Source organism: Crinia signifera, chromosome 4 (genome assembly GCF_055691185.1).
Source record: "Crinia signifera chromosome 4, ASM5569118v1, whole genome shotgun sequence".
In the NCBI taxonomy this organism is placed as follows: domain Eukaryota; kingdom Metazoa; phylum Chordata; class Amphibia; order Anura; family Myobatrachidae; genus Crinia; species Crinia signifera.
In genome coordinates this window covers 144,629,114-144,645,467 of record NC_139220.1, presented here as the reverse complement: position 1 = coordinate 144,645,467, position 16,354 = coordinate 144,629,114, and the positions used below count along the sequence as shown (strand labels likewise).

Below are 16,354 nucleotides of genomic sequence, written 5' to 3'. Positions count from 1 at the left end.
CCAGGAAATGCATACCTCCCAACATGACCATCTCCATGAGGGACCCATTGCTCTGCTCCTGCACTTCCATCTTAGTTTATAATTGCCTTCACCTGTGCTGAAGAACCTTTCTTATCAATTGACCTGTTCTACACAGAAGAGGGTAATCATGCATTAAGAGGGAAGTCCAGGAGCAGAGCATTGTGTCCCTCCTGGAGAGGGTCATGTTGGGAGGTATGAAATGGTTGGCTGACACCCACAAACACTTACTTGATAATTGGTCGGCCTGCAAATTTGCAGCCCAGCAATCACGTCTAAATAACCCGTTTGGTTCAGAACCATTGGGACACCCTCCCTAATCGTTAGTCACTCAGATTTTTATTTTATCTTAAATTATTCTAAAGTATTTTTACATTCTCTAAAACTGTCCAATAATGACATGTCGTTTTTGTGGTGAAAATGTGCAAACTGCAGGCAACTGGTTTAATTGATTTGGGGCAGGTTTATGTGGGTGCTGTATGAATGGCACAGGTACTTTTAAGATTGCAGATGGGTGTAATGCCACGGAGCAAGTTGAGACTCCTTGCTGAGCAATATATTACCACTCAGCAGCGCTGTGTGCTGAGTGATCTGTCATTACCATTGTTCTCAATTGAGAGAACACTGGCGATGACTAGATTTATACTGCATGCCGTATAAATCTAGTCAGCCAATAGTGCTGTGCGGGACCGCCCATCACCTTTGCCGGGGGCCATACACACAGAGCGATCCATGCTGGATTTCAAAGCAATCTTAGGTGAAACACTTAACACCCAATAACAAGCGATAGACACCCAAACAAGTGATAAGTAAGATTAGCAGGTAATATCTATGTAATCATTTAAATACGGTATATAACAAGTATAGTAGACCTCTCACAGAGCTTTAAAATGAGTAGTTAAATACGCTTATGTAAATACACTAGTAAACATCAGCCCAATTTATTATTGGGAGCAGTTCAGGCAGTAGATTTTAGTAGGGATATTTAGGAGAAATAAGGCAGTGGTAGAGAAATACTGCTTCATGGAACTAACAAATGACCCTACAGAAAATGTTTCTGTGCTCACCAAGAAAAATGCTTTTGGGTTTTGGTTGTTCCATAATTATTTGGAAAAACTTGCTAGCATTGCCCCATACTTGCCTATCATCCCAGGGGTTGAGGGATGCTCATAGTTTTTGTGGTAGTCCCCCACAGCCCCGGAAGAGTTGGTGGCTCTCCCCCATCCTACCAGCTTCCTAGTGAAGCAGGCAGGATTAAATGTGATTCACCATCTATCATGGGAGCCGTGGGAAGAGGTGGAGCTAAATTCACCATCTATCATGGGAGCCGTGGGAAGAGGTGGAGATAAATGACTGGACCATGTAATTTAGCTACACCCATCTCACCACACGCCTGCAAATCGTGGGTTTTTTACCCATGTCGGGGGCTTAATTATGAGACCATTCACCACCATTCTCAAGTGCTCTGCAGTGTCTCCTCACCAGACTTTATTGTTCCATTTTGCTATCACATTGATTACTATTTTAAGTTGTATTTGAAGTTCTAAATGTGCTCTTCACTCAATAGAACCAACAATGTACTCAAAAAATTCTCAAAAGGGATTCAAAATGGACACAAAAGCAACAAAAGTAATTAAAACCATTCCTATCGGCCAAAACAAGTCACATGAAATGTATTACCCAGGTACCTTCATTCTAGGGTTCGACTGAAAATATTGATGTTTGCCCGAGTTTCAAATCGACTATTAGTAAACATGAGTTACAATAGAAACAGAAAACTATTTAAAATAGCTTTGCAAGCGGTTCTATTGCAGTTCCTATTGACCCTAACTCTACCTGCTAGTGCCTAACCCTAACCCAACAACCTGTTGCCTAAACCTAACCCCATGCCTGGCAGCCTTACCCTTCCTTCGAAGTGTCTAACCCTAACTCTCTCCATCCCCATAGCCTAATTCTAGCCTTTACCTCCCCACAGTTTAACCCAAAGTCCCCACACTATTGGCCAAACCTACCTCCCCCTTCACCAGTATGACCCTAGCTCACCACACACACTCAGCTATTGGGATGCCAGCAGCCAGTATTCAGGCATCGGCACCCTGAAGCTTTCAAAATTACGCCGCAGGGCTTCTGATGGATGTTGGGGCAGCACAGACAGTATAATGGTTAGCATTACTGCCTCACAGCACTGAGGTTATGGGTTAGATTCCCACCATGGCCCTAACTGTGCAGAGTTTGTATATTCTGCCTGTGCTTTCGTGGGTTTGCTCCGGGTACTCCGGTTTCATCCCAAAATCTAAAAATATGCAGGTAGGTTAATTGGCTTACAACAAAATTAAACCTAGAATGAATGCATCTGTCTGTACATGTGGCAGGGAATATAGATTATAAGCTCCTCTGGGGCAGGGACTGATGTGAATGTTCAAATATTCTCTGTAAAGCGCTGCGTAATATGTGTGCGCTATATAAAAAACTGTTAATAAATAATACCAGCAGTGGTATACTGAACGGCACCCTGACTCCCGGGATGCTGACTGTATCCTCTGTGTAGGACCAGTCATACCTGGTAGTATAAATAGAAGGATATATTTTAAAGCCGGTGTTTTTTTTTACAAATTAAGTATTTATTGGTATAGTACAATTCTTCTGCCCATTATATACATTATGAAAACATGTACTTTGGATACAAAAGAGTGTTCACTGATCACAGTTTAGTCTGAAGAAAGCTAAATACATTTTTAAAAAAGTAATAATAGTTGTGGATAAAAATGAAAAAGTGAAAATAAATAATTCCCAAGAAAGCATTCCTAACAGTTATTTGCTGTTCAGTATCTAAAATTTAGCACCATCATAACCTGCATCTGTAAACTACAGGCTAAATGAAATAAGGTGCTTGTTTAGTGCTACACGCATACATTTTCCGAACTTGCACATGTAATAGGATGCAAGAACTTGCATTTCCGCTACTTGTATGGCTAGTGCAATGAATTAGGATGAGAGTGGCACAGCAATACCATAAACAAAAAGTGTAACAAGTCCTGGGCTCTTTGAGTCAGCCGTGGTTCAAAAAATATGGGGAACAAAACATGCAGGGCCCCGTATTTAATGAACCTGCATTGAGATCTTGGATCAGGATCTGGTTCTAAAATTAAAGGTAACAAAATGAGTAGGGGTCCCCCTTTGCAGGGCACCCAAGACCGGGGCTGTATATATATATAGATAAATACCCAGGTTTTACAGGGGTATTACAGCACCCATGGAGTAGTACTAGCCACCCTTTGCAGATCCCCTTTAGAGGATACCCAACGACACAGTTATAACACATGTTATAATGCAGATGGAAAAACTGAAATGTAATTAAAATAACATATTAAGTATATTAAAACTTATAGCACACAGATATTAGGATATCTATATTTGCTGTATTTGTGTAATTATTATACAAAGCATGGAAATAAACTAGTTACTATATTTCTTAATATATTACCCACAAATCCCCATCAAGTCTGTATTAAATAGAGCAGCTTCATTTGTAGGAATTCTTTAAAAATCTTCTTAATACTCAAGCTTCTAAACAGAAGTGATCCTATCAAATGTCTCACTACATTCCTTGTAGCACACAGCATAGTATCCATATATAGAATCCATTCTCCTATCAGTGAACACACCATGGAGTTCCCTTGCAAAAACATATCCACAGAAAGACAACTGCTTTTCACAATAGTATATAAGTCTAATAAATAATAGGGTAAAAGATTAGCTGAAACTGTACATGCAGAGCAATATGATCGCTGGCAATATATTGCTCAGCGTTCCATTTTCATCAGCGACCAGAGATGGTCACTGATGAAAATGACACACTGCCGGGAGAAGAGGCAGGGGGGCAGAAAACAGGAGCGCGCACCCGGCGATTTATCACCGGTGCACACTCCAATCACTGGCAATATGGTCGTTCAGCGATCATATTGCCAGCGATTTTTGCCCCTGTGTACACAGCTTAAGAGTAATACGCCCATAACACAGATCTACTGAAGATATTGGTATGAAGTATACTTCTGGAACCTAGAACACTGAAGGCCTGTATACACCATGCGATTTTGATCTGTAAGCTCAGTTTTGCCATTTGAGCTGCTTTCAGCTGAGAAGCAGCCCAATGTGTACAGCCCAGCGATGAGCGGTGAGCACTGAAACGCGGTCCTGCATCATTGCCGGCCTCCGATACTCATCTGATGGACGGCCATAGTCTCCTGCTATGGAAAGCCGTCCACACTGGACAAAATCGCTTAGACGGGTGAAAATCACTCCGTGTATATGCACTGAGCAATTTTCAGAGCTGTCCATACATGCTGGGCAAAAACACCCAGTGTGTACACCTCAAGAAAAGTTAGTTATAAAATTATCTTACACTATCTATTCAATTAAGATGGGCACACACTATACAATATTTGTTAATGATATGCACAATAATGATATTGTTAACAATATCATTGTGCATATCATTCTGTGTGTACCCATTATATCATAAACTATTCAAACTCCCGCGGATTGCTTATGAGAACCCCTATCATCTGAACGTGCAGTCAAATCTGATGATATCATCTGAATGAGATCATGAATGATATAGTTTCACTATTTACCCGAAAGGTTGTTCATTTTACAGGCACCGCCGATATCGTATACAGTGAACGAGGCATTAGGAATGAATGCAGCACATTTAAAAATATGTGTTAGCAATGACTACACCTGTGCACCAGCAAGGTGGTTTGGAACACATGAATTGTTGGTAGATGCCGAGATTTGGACACTCCTGCTCTAACATATGATGCTTAATTAGTTAAGCTAAATGGCACACAAGCTTTTGTCATACTTCCCTACCTGACCCTCTCCATGCGGGAGAAAATGCTCTGATCCTGGATTTCCCTGGTAATGTATGATTGCCATCATCTGTGGGGAGCTAGGTAAAGGTATTTCACCACAGGTGATGGCCATCATACATTACCAGGGAAGTCCAGGAGCAGAGCATTTTCCCCTGAATGGAGAGGGTCAGGTAGGCAAGTATGGCTTTTGTGCTGCAAAAATATTGACTGTGCCATAACAACTTTTCCTACTTAATATTATTGAAATGCAAATGTATATAGGTAAAAATGGAATCCACATACCTCCCAACATTACTTATTACAGGAGGGACACAATGCCCTGTTTTTGTACTTTCCTCTTAATTAATCATTGCCATAATCTGTTTTAAACAGGTTAATGGTTAAGAAAGGCTTTTTTTTCACACAGGTGATGCTAATCATAAATTAAGAGGGAAGTCCGGGAATAGAGCATTTTGTCCCTCCTGGAGAGGGTCATTTTGGGAGGTATGGATCTATGCTCTGTGCTTGATAAATCTAATTACTACTAAAACCAGCCAAGTTCCAATATCTCTTGTAACGTAATCCTTTCTGATCGATCCTGAAGGGTGCGAGTTGCTGTTCGGGTGCCGTTTTAGTACTGAAAACGGCACCCAAATTAAGCCTAACTCGCAGGGCCGAATTTGCTGAACATTGCACGCACCCCTTTGGAGGTGTGAGCACTTTTCAGTGAATTCGGCCCGCCGTAAAGTGTCACAACTCGTGAATCATCCGCATCATTCACGGTTATAGGATCGACCCCTTTGAGTGCCCTCATTTCTGCAAATCGGAGAGATTTGCAAAATAGGCACTAGAAATGTCAGCATCACTCACGTTTTTTAATATAAATAAAAAAAATGTGTAAGAAAGAAATATTATATTTTCTATATAAGGTAAACATTACAGGTCATTATGATGAATAAAAATGTTGGCTTGGCAATTTTCACACTTATTTTCACAAATTCACTTGGCACTAATAAAACAGGCTTTATGGCTTTATAAAAAGCACATATACAAAGCTAGCCAGGAGAACAATTTACTTAACATTTACGCCAATTAAACCTAAGAGGGTCATTTATTTTAATACCAATTACTGTATCTACAGGGGCATATAAATATAGAAAATCAAATATTACCTCATAACTACAGTATACTACTAAAGCATGCCTATATTTAGTTGCAGAATTACCTCCACTGGAGGAATATGACAAAATTTGGGGTCTGAAGGAGAGAAATATCCAGCAATTACAGTCCAGCCTCTTCATACCCCTTCATACCTCTTCCGAGCAATGATCCAAAGTTTGCTATGAGGCACTGTGCTGCAGTGTTCCACCCTTGACTTTATTAATATAATTATATTAATATGTATAGAAAAAATGCAGTAACATATATTATGGGCCCAATTCAGACCTACTCGCTGAGCTGCGTGTCCCGAACCCAGCAAGCAGGTTAACACACACCCCATCATTTGTTATCGCACGCACTGAGGAGAAATCATTTGATGGCTACTTACCATGGAATGATTTCTCCTCCTCTGCCCAGCGCTTGCAGCTGCCGCATGATCTAGTAGTCACTCTGCGGCTGCTTGTAGCGCATGCGTTCGCTGGTGTCCGCCTAGCGCTTCTATGGGCACTCCCACTGTTTTTGTGGGCACACCCAAGAAACGCCAGGGGTCACCTTGGCGAAGGAAAAATTTGGTGAAGGAAAAATTTGCCGATGGCGCTCGCAGCCAGGGCCTGCACATGTGCATTAGAAACTATGCGCAGACCCCCACCATCAGAAGAGGGCCAAATACGGATCTGTGGGAACAGGTCTGAAATCGGCCGCTATCTCCAATTGAACATTTGTGGTTGCTGTGCTCGTATTCACATATAATTATTCATACAAATGATTTTGGAAGCATTAATACAATTACTTACAATAGACATTAGGGTTAAAACGTAGTGCTGAAGGTTTCGGCCATGATGGCGCACCATTTTTGCATCTGCTGTAACCATGAGTTCCACATATCTTGGATAGGAGATAAACCGTTTTCTTCTGATATGTAAATTGTTTCCATCCTTTTGGTGTGTTTCATTTTGTAGCAAATTCGAGGAAAGTGCAGAATTTGTAAACATAATAATATCTTGTCCTATATTGCTTGACACATGTAATGGGATTATGTCATCCTTCATCTTCGATTCTGTAAGAAACCAAAAATAGGTAATTGAGCTACAAAAACTTAACACACCCAATATATTTGGAAGTAAAGAGTAATAATCTCTGAGCTCAAACCCCGATTCAGGTATCAGAGAATACATGCAGCAGAATTGTCGTCTGATATATCTTCACGGTACTTGACAGTTTTAAATTGATGCATACTGTCACGATCTTAGGCACAGTTATTCCCAAAATACGCCAATCTGCGAATCCCTGCCATTTGAAACCTTTAGTGGATACCTGAGCGGGTGCATTCCAAACGTTAAGGGCAATGGTTCTCAATCTCGGTCCTCAGGACCCCACACAGTGCATGTTTTGCAGGTCTCCACACAGAAGTGAAATAATTAGCTACAACTGTGGATGTTTTAAAATGTGTCAGTGAGTAATGAGTGCACCTGTGCACATGCTGGGTGACCTAGAAAATGTGAACTCTGTGGGGTTCTTGAGGACTGAGGTTGAGAACCACTGGTTTAGGGTATAAACCAAGGCAAACTTGGCTTGCAGAATCATCTATATATGTATATATACCTAGTGTCTGATTGTGTGTCTCCAAAACACTGTCATCTGTTGTCAGCAAGAGAAACGGCATCTCTTTCTCTCCCACACATGCAAAAACACACAGGCGATCACAAGGTATAATGGTAACACTTCTTGAGAGAGATGGGTGGATAACAACAGAAACCAGAGCTAAAATTAAGATTATTTAATGTAAGTAAAACAATTCAAAGCTTATGTTACAGAAAAGAAAGTTACAAGATATAATGATAAAAAGTCAAAGTCACACGAGTAAAGACCGTTTCAAGAAAAATAAAAATAGGGAGATAAAACTCACCAATCATAACACATGCGGAGTGGAATGATGGGGTTAAGGGAAGCTTCCTCAGATATTACAGAGGGCAGTATTCAATGAGAAAAATTCTCCGTGTTTTATGGAGAATTTTTGCTTTTTTCTCCTTGGACGGAGCATTTTGCTCTCCAAAAGTGAACCACGCTATTCAATGTGAAATATTCGCCGTCTTTCTAAGTGATTTTCGCCGTCTCTCTCCGTGTAGAAATTCTCCATCTTTTGATGGAGAGCTGGAATGTGAACTTTTAAACTAAAAGGGTTTTTTTTTTTTTTTTTGGTGTCAAAAAATCAGGTTTTTTTTTCTGTGAAGGGGCATGTTATTGTAAAAATCTCTCGCCATGCACAGAGAATTTTTTTCATTGAATACTGCCCAGAGACAGGATGCTTCTACTGACTACTTCTTTCATAATGGACATTTTTCCTTGGGAGAGCAGTGTAATTATACCTTCCACTATACACTCATCCCTCCCACCTTTCTGTTATTAACTAGCTAAATAAGGAACAATGGGCAAACCATTTAAAACTTCCCTCCCAGGTAATGTGAGGTTTAGGGAATATGAGGGCACTCAGGTCTTATCAATCATCAGTGATTGCAAATACGCGCCGTATTTTACCCAAAATTTCCATGGGAGACTCAGTTTTACAAACTTTCCTTGGGACGCACTCTGCTGCAGCACCTGGCTGATAAACAGAAATCCCAGATTCAGCTGATGAATAAGGGAAAGCAAGTGCAAATTAAGATGCTTCTTCCTTAACTAGCACCCCTCCCACCTGTCCCAGATTGTTTTTAATTAGTTTGGCGCCCTACACTCAAGACTGCACACTCCAGCTTGGCACTATGAGGGTAAGTCCTACTATACATACATGCTGAGTGTTAGTCTGTGGGATTGTGTTTGGGGCGCGGGGCTCTTTGGGCTGCTGTTGCTGGGCTGCTCCATGGCATCATATCGTACACTTTTCATTACCCCTTTAGTTTGTTTAGTAGATATGTAGCACCCATCACATTTATTATTACCTCTTACCTAGGTAAGTCTTATCACATATAATTTCCCCTATCCCTTTTACTATCACTTCAATTTCACACTAATGTGATGCCATGGGGTGGTTCTGCTGGGCTGGCCTGGGGGGCCCTGTGCCCTGGACCTGTCTCAGAGTAGTGTTAGGGACTTGTCCTATTGAGGTAACCTGGAAGCGGTGGACAAGCCGATAATAATGGCCATCATTATGCTAATAACCTCAGAAATGCAATATAGCAATGATATTAAAAGGTCTAGCATTTATATTTAGTGTGCACCTGCAAACTCCTCCTCCTGCTTGCTGCAATACAGGTCTCAGCAGGTAGCACCTCATATGTCCAGGGTGTGCAGTTTAGGGCCCCTCCCCCTATGTAATATACTTGGCATTGCTAAACCTGAGAAACACACCCCAAGATGGACTCCCATCCCCTGCACAATACCTATTAGCATGGCGCACCCGCACAGGCATCACAATGGCAAAGCAGCTCCTGTAACTCAGAGGAGAGCCACAGGTATGGGACACCATCAGCAAGCGCAGAATGGCTCCCAAGATTTCTTATGACAGATCCGCATACCATTTGCCACCACTGTCTCAAGGCCAGCCAGCCCGCATGCAAACAGAGCAAGGATTTGACAGAATGGCAGTGGTTCAGCATCCTGCAGGTCGTCCAAATAGCTACGTTGTACAGTCTGATAATGCCCTCTATGAACGCAACCGCCACCATCTGTTAAGTGTACCTGAAGAAAGCTCTACATAGCCTGACTCACCAGTTTCTACCACAGCTGCAACCAATGTCAGTGATGATCCACATTACATGGACAGTGCCTCCCCAGAGGCCACTCCTGAAGTAGTAGAGCCCTCTGGTGTCATCGTGGACATACCTATAGGTTCCCAATATACCATTACCAGATCGGGCCGAGTGTCTAAACCCAACCCAAAGTTTAAAGACTTCATTGAATGATATCAATTATTTAGCTCATGCCTAATATTGTTGCATTTGTTTCATTCATGTTTGTATTCTTCCAGTTTAAAAGGGGGATGTAAATGCATGCTGTGCATCTTGGGAGATGATGTCATGCTAAGGGGACTTACTTCCTGGTTAGTCTCACTTACTTTCACTTAATGTCTGCCTCATGGTGAATAAAGACCTGTGTTACATCTATGCTGCAGGTGTGCTTGTGATTCTGCTACTATACACATCTACAATCTGAACCTGACAGACAGGTATTTAACCATGAGCACAAATCATCTCAGCCTTTAAATAAAGCCACCCTGTGTGTGGTGAAACGCGTTGAGGGAGATTAGCCACAGGAGAACTTTCTAGGGACAAATATCTATGCTCCAACTAGCGGTAATTGAGACCCCAGTCCATTTGCAATACCCAGAAAAATCCCTGTGCACCACTGGCCCGGAGGGAGGATAGTTTGGGATGTTCCGAATGCTCCGGCTCAAGCCAGGCAGCAAAATGCAGAATGGCCAAAAGCCGTTCAGGACAAGTACATTACAAAGGGCAGCTAATGTGTCCTTTTATCCGGATCTATCCACTGGTAATGTATGCAGAGCAAGATGGGGACCTTTCACACACACTGGTCGTTTGGTATGCAGTTTTAGCTCTCCCCCGCCCCTAACTTGACATCACTGTAATTCCCACTCCCAAATTTACACAGCAACGGCTCATGGATCCGGTGCAGGTGAAAGGAACAACTGTTAGACAAAAAGCTGGACAAAGGTTTTCCAGCTTTTAGCTGTCCAGTTAAAACCGGTGTGTGTGAATTAGCCCTATAGCCACCTGCCCTTTCCTGATCGGCAGGGCTATTCCATCCTACACATAGAAACCCCTACCTTACTTTTATGTTCCTCTGTTTCTGACTCGTCCCCCTCTCTTATTTTAGATTAAAGCTATTATTTTGATATGAGAGGAGCCAACAGTAGGAATCTGCTTATACTATAGAGGGAGGGGCCCTCCCCAAGAGATGCAGTATGTGGGATCGAAGAGAAAGAAGAGCCAAAGCTCTGATTACACTTACAGCACTACATGAGTGCAGGCCATGTTTCATGGGGGCCGTGTGGAAGAGATCATAGAGGCCAATGACTAGAATGTTGCATCCTGGGGGCCATTATCCACACCAGGGAAATCAATCTTGACAGCCGATGGCTGCAGGACATACCCTGGATGCGGGTGATACACTACCTAATGTGGTGTAATGGGATGTGACTACAGCCTGCTGGGTGATTACATAGGAGATATGTTTGCATGTAAGAACAGATCTTCACCTACACCTCTGGCTCCTGGCAGTTATCTAGTGGTTTGCGACTGCCAACATCACTACTAAATTTGCACCCAGAAACAATGTGAATGGCATTCTGCAGCACATGCACTGTATTCTAAAGTTAAAATCCTGTGAAAAGAGAGGAACTGAAGTGTCACTTTAAATACACACCAAGTGCGGATCTACTATGAAACTAATGAAGCTTAAACTTCAAGGCTTCAAGGACATACAACTGCAGAATTTTCCCACATTACCATATTTAGAATATGACATCATTGGTACTGTATAGAATAATGCCTGGCAGGGAACCAGCTGTCAATTTGACACAAAACCTTACTTTGTCATCTGCTGTATAATGTGATTAATCTCACAATACTGTAAACTTCAATTAGACAAACATACTTGACTTAAAACTACAATTGTTTTTGGTTCTTTATTAAAACAGCAAAATGTTGACAATGTTTGTAAACTGTAAAAGTAATTGTTCAGACACAAATTAATTTTAGCTCGCACACCCCCTTCACACAAAAAGGAAGTTGGGATGGAACGATTAATTTCAATAACTCCTTCAGTTGTACTGAGTCCTGCTACTGTTACAGAGGGGGCCTGATTAACCCCTTCCTGACAGAGCTAGTTTTGGCGTTCCTGACAGAGCCATTTTTTTCAAATCTGACATGTCTCACTTAAGTGGGGATAACTTTTTTTTGCTTTTACTTATCCCAGTGATTTTGAGATTGTTTTTTCGTGACACATTGTACTTCAAATTAGTGGTAAATTTGGGTCGATACAGTCTGTGTTTTTTTGTGAAAAATACCAAAATGTCGTGAAAAAATGGAAAATTTAGCGATTTGCAAAATGTTAAATTTTCTGCTTGTGAGACAAATAATCATACCACTCAAAATAGTTAATAACTAACATAGACCATATGTCTACTTTATATTTCCATCATTATTTCAACTTCCTTTTAATTTTTTTGGACACTAGGAGGCTTACAATATGAATAGCAAATTCTCAAATTTTCAAGAAAATTTCAAACACTGATTTTTTTAGGGACCAGTTCAGTTCTGATGTGACTTTGAGGGACTTGTATGTGAGACACCCCCATAAATGATGCCATTTCAAAAACTGCACCCCTCACAGTATTCAAAACAGCATTTTGGAAGTTTGTTAACCCTTTAGGTGTTTCACAGGAATTAAAACAAAGTGTAGGTGAAATTATAAAATTTCTTTTTTTTTGCAGATTTGCAATTTTAATACATTTTTCTAAGGAACACAGTACATTTTACTAGAGAAATGTGACTAAAAATTGATTCCCCCAATTCTTTTGTTTTCATAAATATCCTATATGTGGCCCTAGTGTGCACGTTGACCAAACCACAGGCTTCATAATAGAAGGAGCACCTACTTGATTTTGGAGACTCCTTTTTCTGAGATTATTTTTTAGGCACCATGTAGGTTTCTAGGCACCATAAGATGCTAAAATTTAGGAACCCCCCCACAAGTGACCCCATTTTGCAAACTACACCCCTCAGGGAATTCATCTAGGGGTATAGTGTACATTTCAAACCCCCAGGGGTTTCACCAATTGTGGTACAACTGGGCATTGAAAATGAAAAATTAAATTTTTTACACAAAAATGCAGTTCTGGCTCAAAATTTTTAATTTTCACAAGGAATGAAGGAGAAAAAGCACCCCAAAATCTGTGCCCCAATTTCTCCCGAGTACGGCAATGCCTCACATGTGACCAAAAAATACCAGTTGGGTGCATGGCAGGACTCCGAAGGGAAGGAGTGATTTTTGGATTTTGCAGCTCAGATTCTGGTGGAATTTTGGTGGGTGCTATGTCGCATTAGCAAGACCCCCCAAGCACCAATACAGTGGAACCCCCCCACAAGTCACCCCATTTTGCAAACTACACCCCTCAGGGAATTCATCTAGGGGTATAGTGTACATTTCAAACCCCCAGGGGTTTCACCAATTTTGATACAAGTGGGCATTGAAAATGAAAAATTAAATTTTTTTACACAAAAATGCAGTTCTGGCTCAAAATTTTTAATTTTCAGAAGGTATGAAGGAGAAAAAGCACCCCAAAATCTGTGCCCCAATTTCTCCCGAGTACGGCAATGCCTCACATGTGACCAAAAAATACCAGTTGGGTGCATGGCAGGACTCAGAAGGGAAGGAGTGATTTTTGGATTTTGCAGCACAGATTTTGGTGGAATGAATGGTGGGTGCTATGTTGCACCAATACAGTGGAACCCCCCCACAAGTCACCCCATTTTGCAAAGTACACCCCTCAGGGAATTCATCTAGGGGTATAGTGTACATTTCAAACCCCCAGGGGTTTCACCAATTTTGATACAAGTGGGCAGTGAACATGAAAAATTAAATTTTTTTACACAAAAATGCAGTTCTGGCTCAAAATTTTTAATTTTCAGAAGGTATGAAGGAGAAAAAGCACCCCAAAATCTGTGCCCCAATTTCTCCCGAGTACGGCAATGCCTGACATGTGACCATAAAATACCAGTTGGGTGCATGGCAGGACTCAGAACGGAAGGAGTGATTTTGTGGATTTTGCAGCTCAGATTCTGGTGGAATTTTGGTGGGTGCTATGTCGCATTAGCAAGACCCCCCAAGCACCAATACAGTGGAACCCCCCCACAAGTCACCCCATTTTGCAAACTACACCCCTCAGGGAATTCATCTAGGGGTATAGTGTACATTTCAAACCCCCAGGGGTTTCACCAATTTTGATACAAGTGGGCAGTGAACATGAAAAATTACATTTTTTTACACAAAAATGCAGTTCTGGCTCAAAATTTTTCATTTTCAGAAGGTATGAAGGAGAAAAAGCACCCCAAAATCTGTGCCCCAATTTCTCCCGAGTACGGCAATGCCTGACATGTGACCAAAAAATACCAGTTGGGTGCATGGCAGGACTCAGAAGGGAAGGAGTGATTTTTGGATTTTGCAGCTCAGATTCTGGTGGAATTTTGGTGGGTGCTATGTGGCATTAGCAAGACCCCCCAAGCACCAATACAGTGGAACCCCCCCACAAGTCACCCCATTTTGCAAACTACACCCCTCAGGGAATTCATCTAGGGGTATAGTGTACATTTCAAACCCCCAGGGGTTTCACCAATTTTGATACAATGGGCAGTGAACATGAAAAATTACATTTTTTTACACAAAAATGCAGTTCTGGCTCAAAATTTTTCATTTTCAGAAGGTATGAAGGAGAAAAAGCACCCCAAAATCTGTGCCCCAATTTCTCCCGAGTACGGCAATGCCTGACATGTGACCAAAAAATACCAGTTGGGTGCATGGCAGGACTCAGAAGGGAAGGAGTGATTTTTGGATTTTGCAGCTCAGATTCTGGTGGAATTTTGGTGGGTGCTATGTGGCATTAGCAAGACCCCCCAAGCACCAATACAGTGGAACCCCCCCACAAGTCACCCCATTTTGCAAACTACACCCCTCAGGGAATTCATCTAGGGGTAGAGTGTACATTTCAAACCCCCAGGGGTTTCACCAATTTTGATACAAGTGGGCAGTGAACATGAAAAATTACATTTTTTTACACAAAAATGCAGTTCTGGCTCAAAATTTTTAATTTTCAGAAGGTATGAAGGAGAAAAAGCACCCCAAAATCTGTGCCCCAATTTCTCCCGAGTACGGCAATGCCTGACATGTGACCAAAAAATACCAGTTGGGTGCATGGCAGGACTCAGAACGGAAGGAGTGATTTTTTGGATTTTGCAGCTCAGATTCTGGTGGAATGAATGGTGGGTGCTATGTTGCACCAATACAGTGGAACCCCCCCACAAGTCACCCCATTTTGCGAAGTACACCCCTCAGGGAATTCATCTAGGGGTAGAGTGTACATTTCAAACCCCCAGGGGTTTCACCAATTTTGATACAAGTGGGCAGTGAAAATGAAAAATTACATTTTTTTACACAAAAATGCAGTTCTGGCTCAAAATTTTTCATTTTCAGAAGGAATGAAGGAGACAAAGCACCCCAAAATCTGTGCCCCAATTTCTCCCGAGTACGGCAATGCCTCATGTGTGACCAAAAAGTGGCAGGACTCAGAAGGGAAGGAGTGATATTTGGATTTTGCAGCACAAATTCTGGTGGAATGATGGTGGGTGCTATGTCGCATTAGCAAGACCCCCAAAGCACCAATACAGTGGAACCCCCCCACAAGTGACCCCATTTTGCAAACTACACCCCTCAGGGAATTCATCTAGGGGTAGAGTGTACATTTCAAACCCCCAGGGGTTTCACCAATTTTGATACAAGTGGGCAGTGAACATGAAAAATTACATTTTTTTACACAAAAATGCAGTTCTGGCTCAAAATTTTTCAATTTCACAAGGAATGAAGGAGAAAAAGCACCCCAAAATCTGTGCCCCAATTTCTCCCAAGTACGGCAATGCCTCACATGTGACCAAAAAATACCAGTTGGGTGCATGGCAGGACTCAGAAGGGAAGGAGTGATTTTTGGATTTTGCGGCTCAGATTCTGGTGGAATGAATGGTGGGTGCTATGTGGCATTAGCAAGACCCCCGAAGCACGGTGAAATTATGAACCTAATATTCCATAGATGTGTGGTATAATTTAAAACACTCCTTTATACATAGGCCGGGTTTGTCGGGGCAAGTGTCACACTGGAAAATAGTTTGCTTTCTTATTCCCTTTTTATAGCAAACTTTGCACCTTTTTTGTGTCCTGCCCTTTTTTCCAGTGGAGGGGATTTCATCAGGAAAATGCTGCCCTGGTACAATACGGGGGCCAGTACTAGAAGTACTGGGGCCCTCTGCCTGCTGGTTCCCAAATATTAGGCCCTTTATGACTTCCTCTTGAAAGTGCATAAATGTCCCCCTCTGGCCGGTAGAACGGAATAGCACGTAAGCGTTATACAGTGCCATCTGGATGATATACACGGCCACCTTCTTGTACCAGATTTTTGTTTTCCGCAGGGCACTGTACGGCTTCAGTACCTGATCTGAAAGATCCACTCCGCCCATGTACCTATTGTAATCCAGGATACAATTAGGTTTTGAGGTGTGGGTACTGGTACCTCGTACAGGGACGGAGGTGGTACTGTCTCC

General features: G+C 41.9%; 1 protein-coding gene across 2 annotated transcripts in view; it reads right to left on the bottom strand.

Moving 5' to 3' along the window:
- The window catches only part of ADAMTS20 (ADAM metallopeptidase with thrombospondin type 1 motif 20), a 243,701-nt gene that overhangs the window by 170,278 nt on the left and 57,069 nt on the right, over positions 1-16,354 (bottom strand). The window contains exons 1-2 of one of the 2 annotated variants that reach the window (XM_083182670.1): positions 7,939-8,001; positions 6,827-7,089 (exon numbers count right to left, since the gene is read on the bottom strand). In XM_083182670.1, coding sequence (XP_083038796.1) covers positions 6,827-7,089; positions 7,939-7,945 — 270 coding nt within the window. In that variant the 5' untranslated portion in view covers positions 7,946-8,001. Of the gene's footprint in view, positions 1-6,826; positions 7,090-7,938; positions 8,002-16,354 lie in introns of those variants that run through there. The other variant, XM_083182669.1, reaches the window with a different exon arrangement.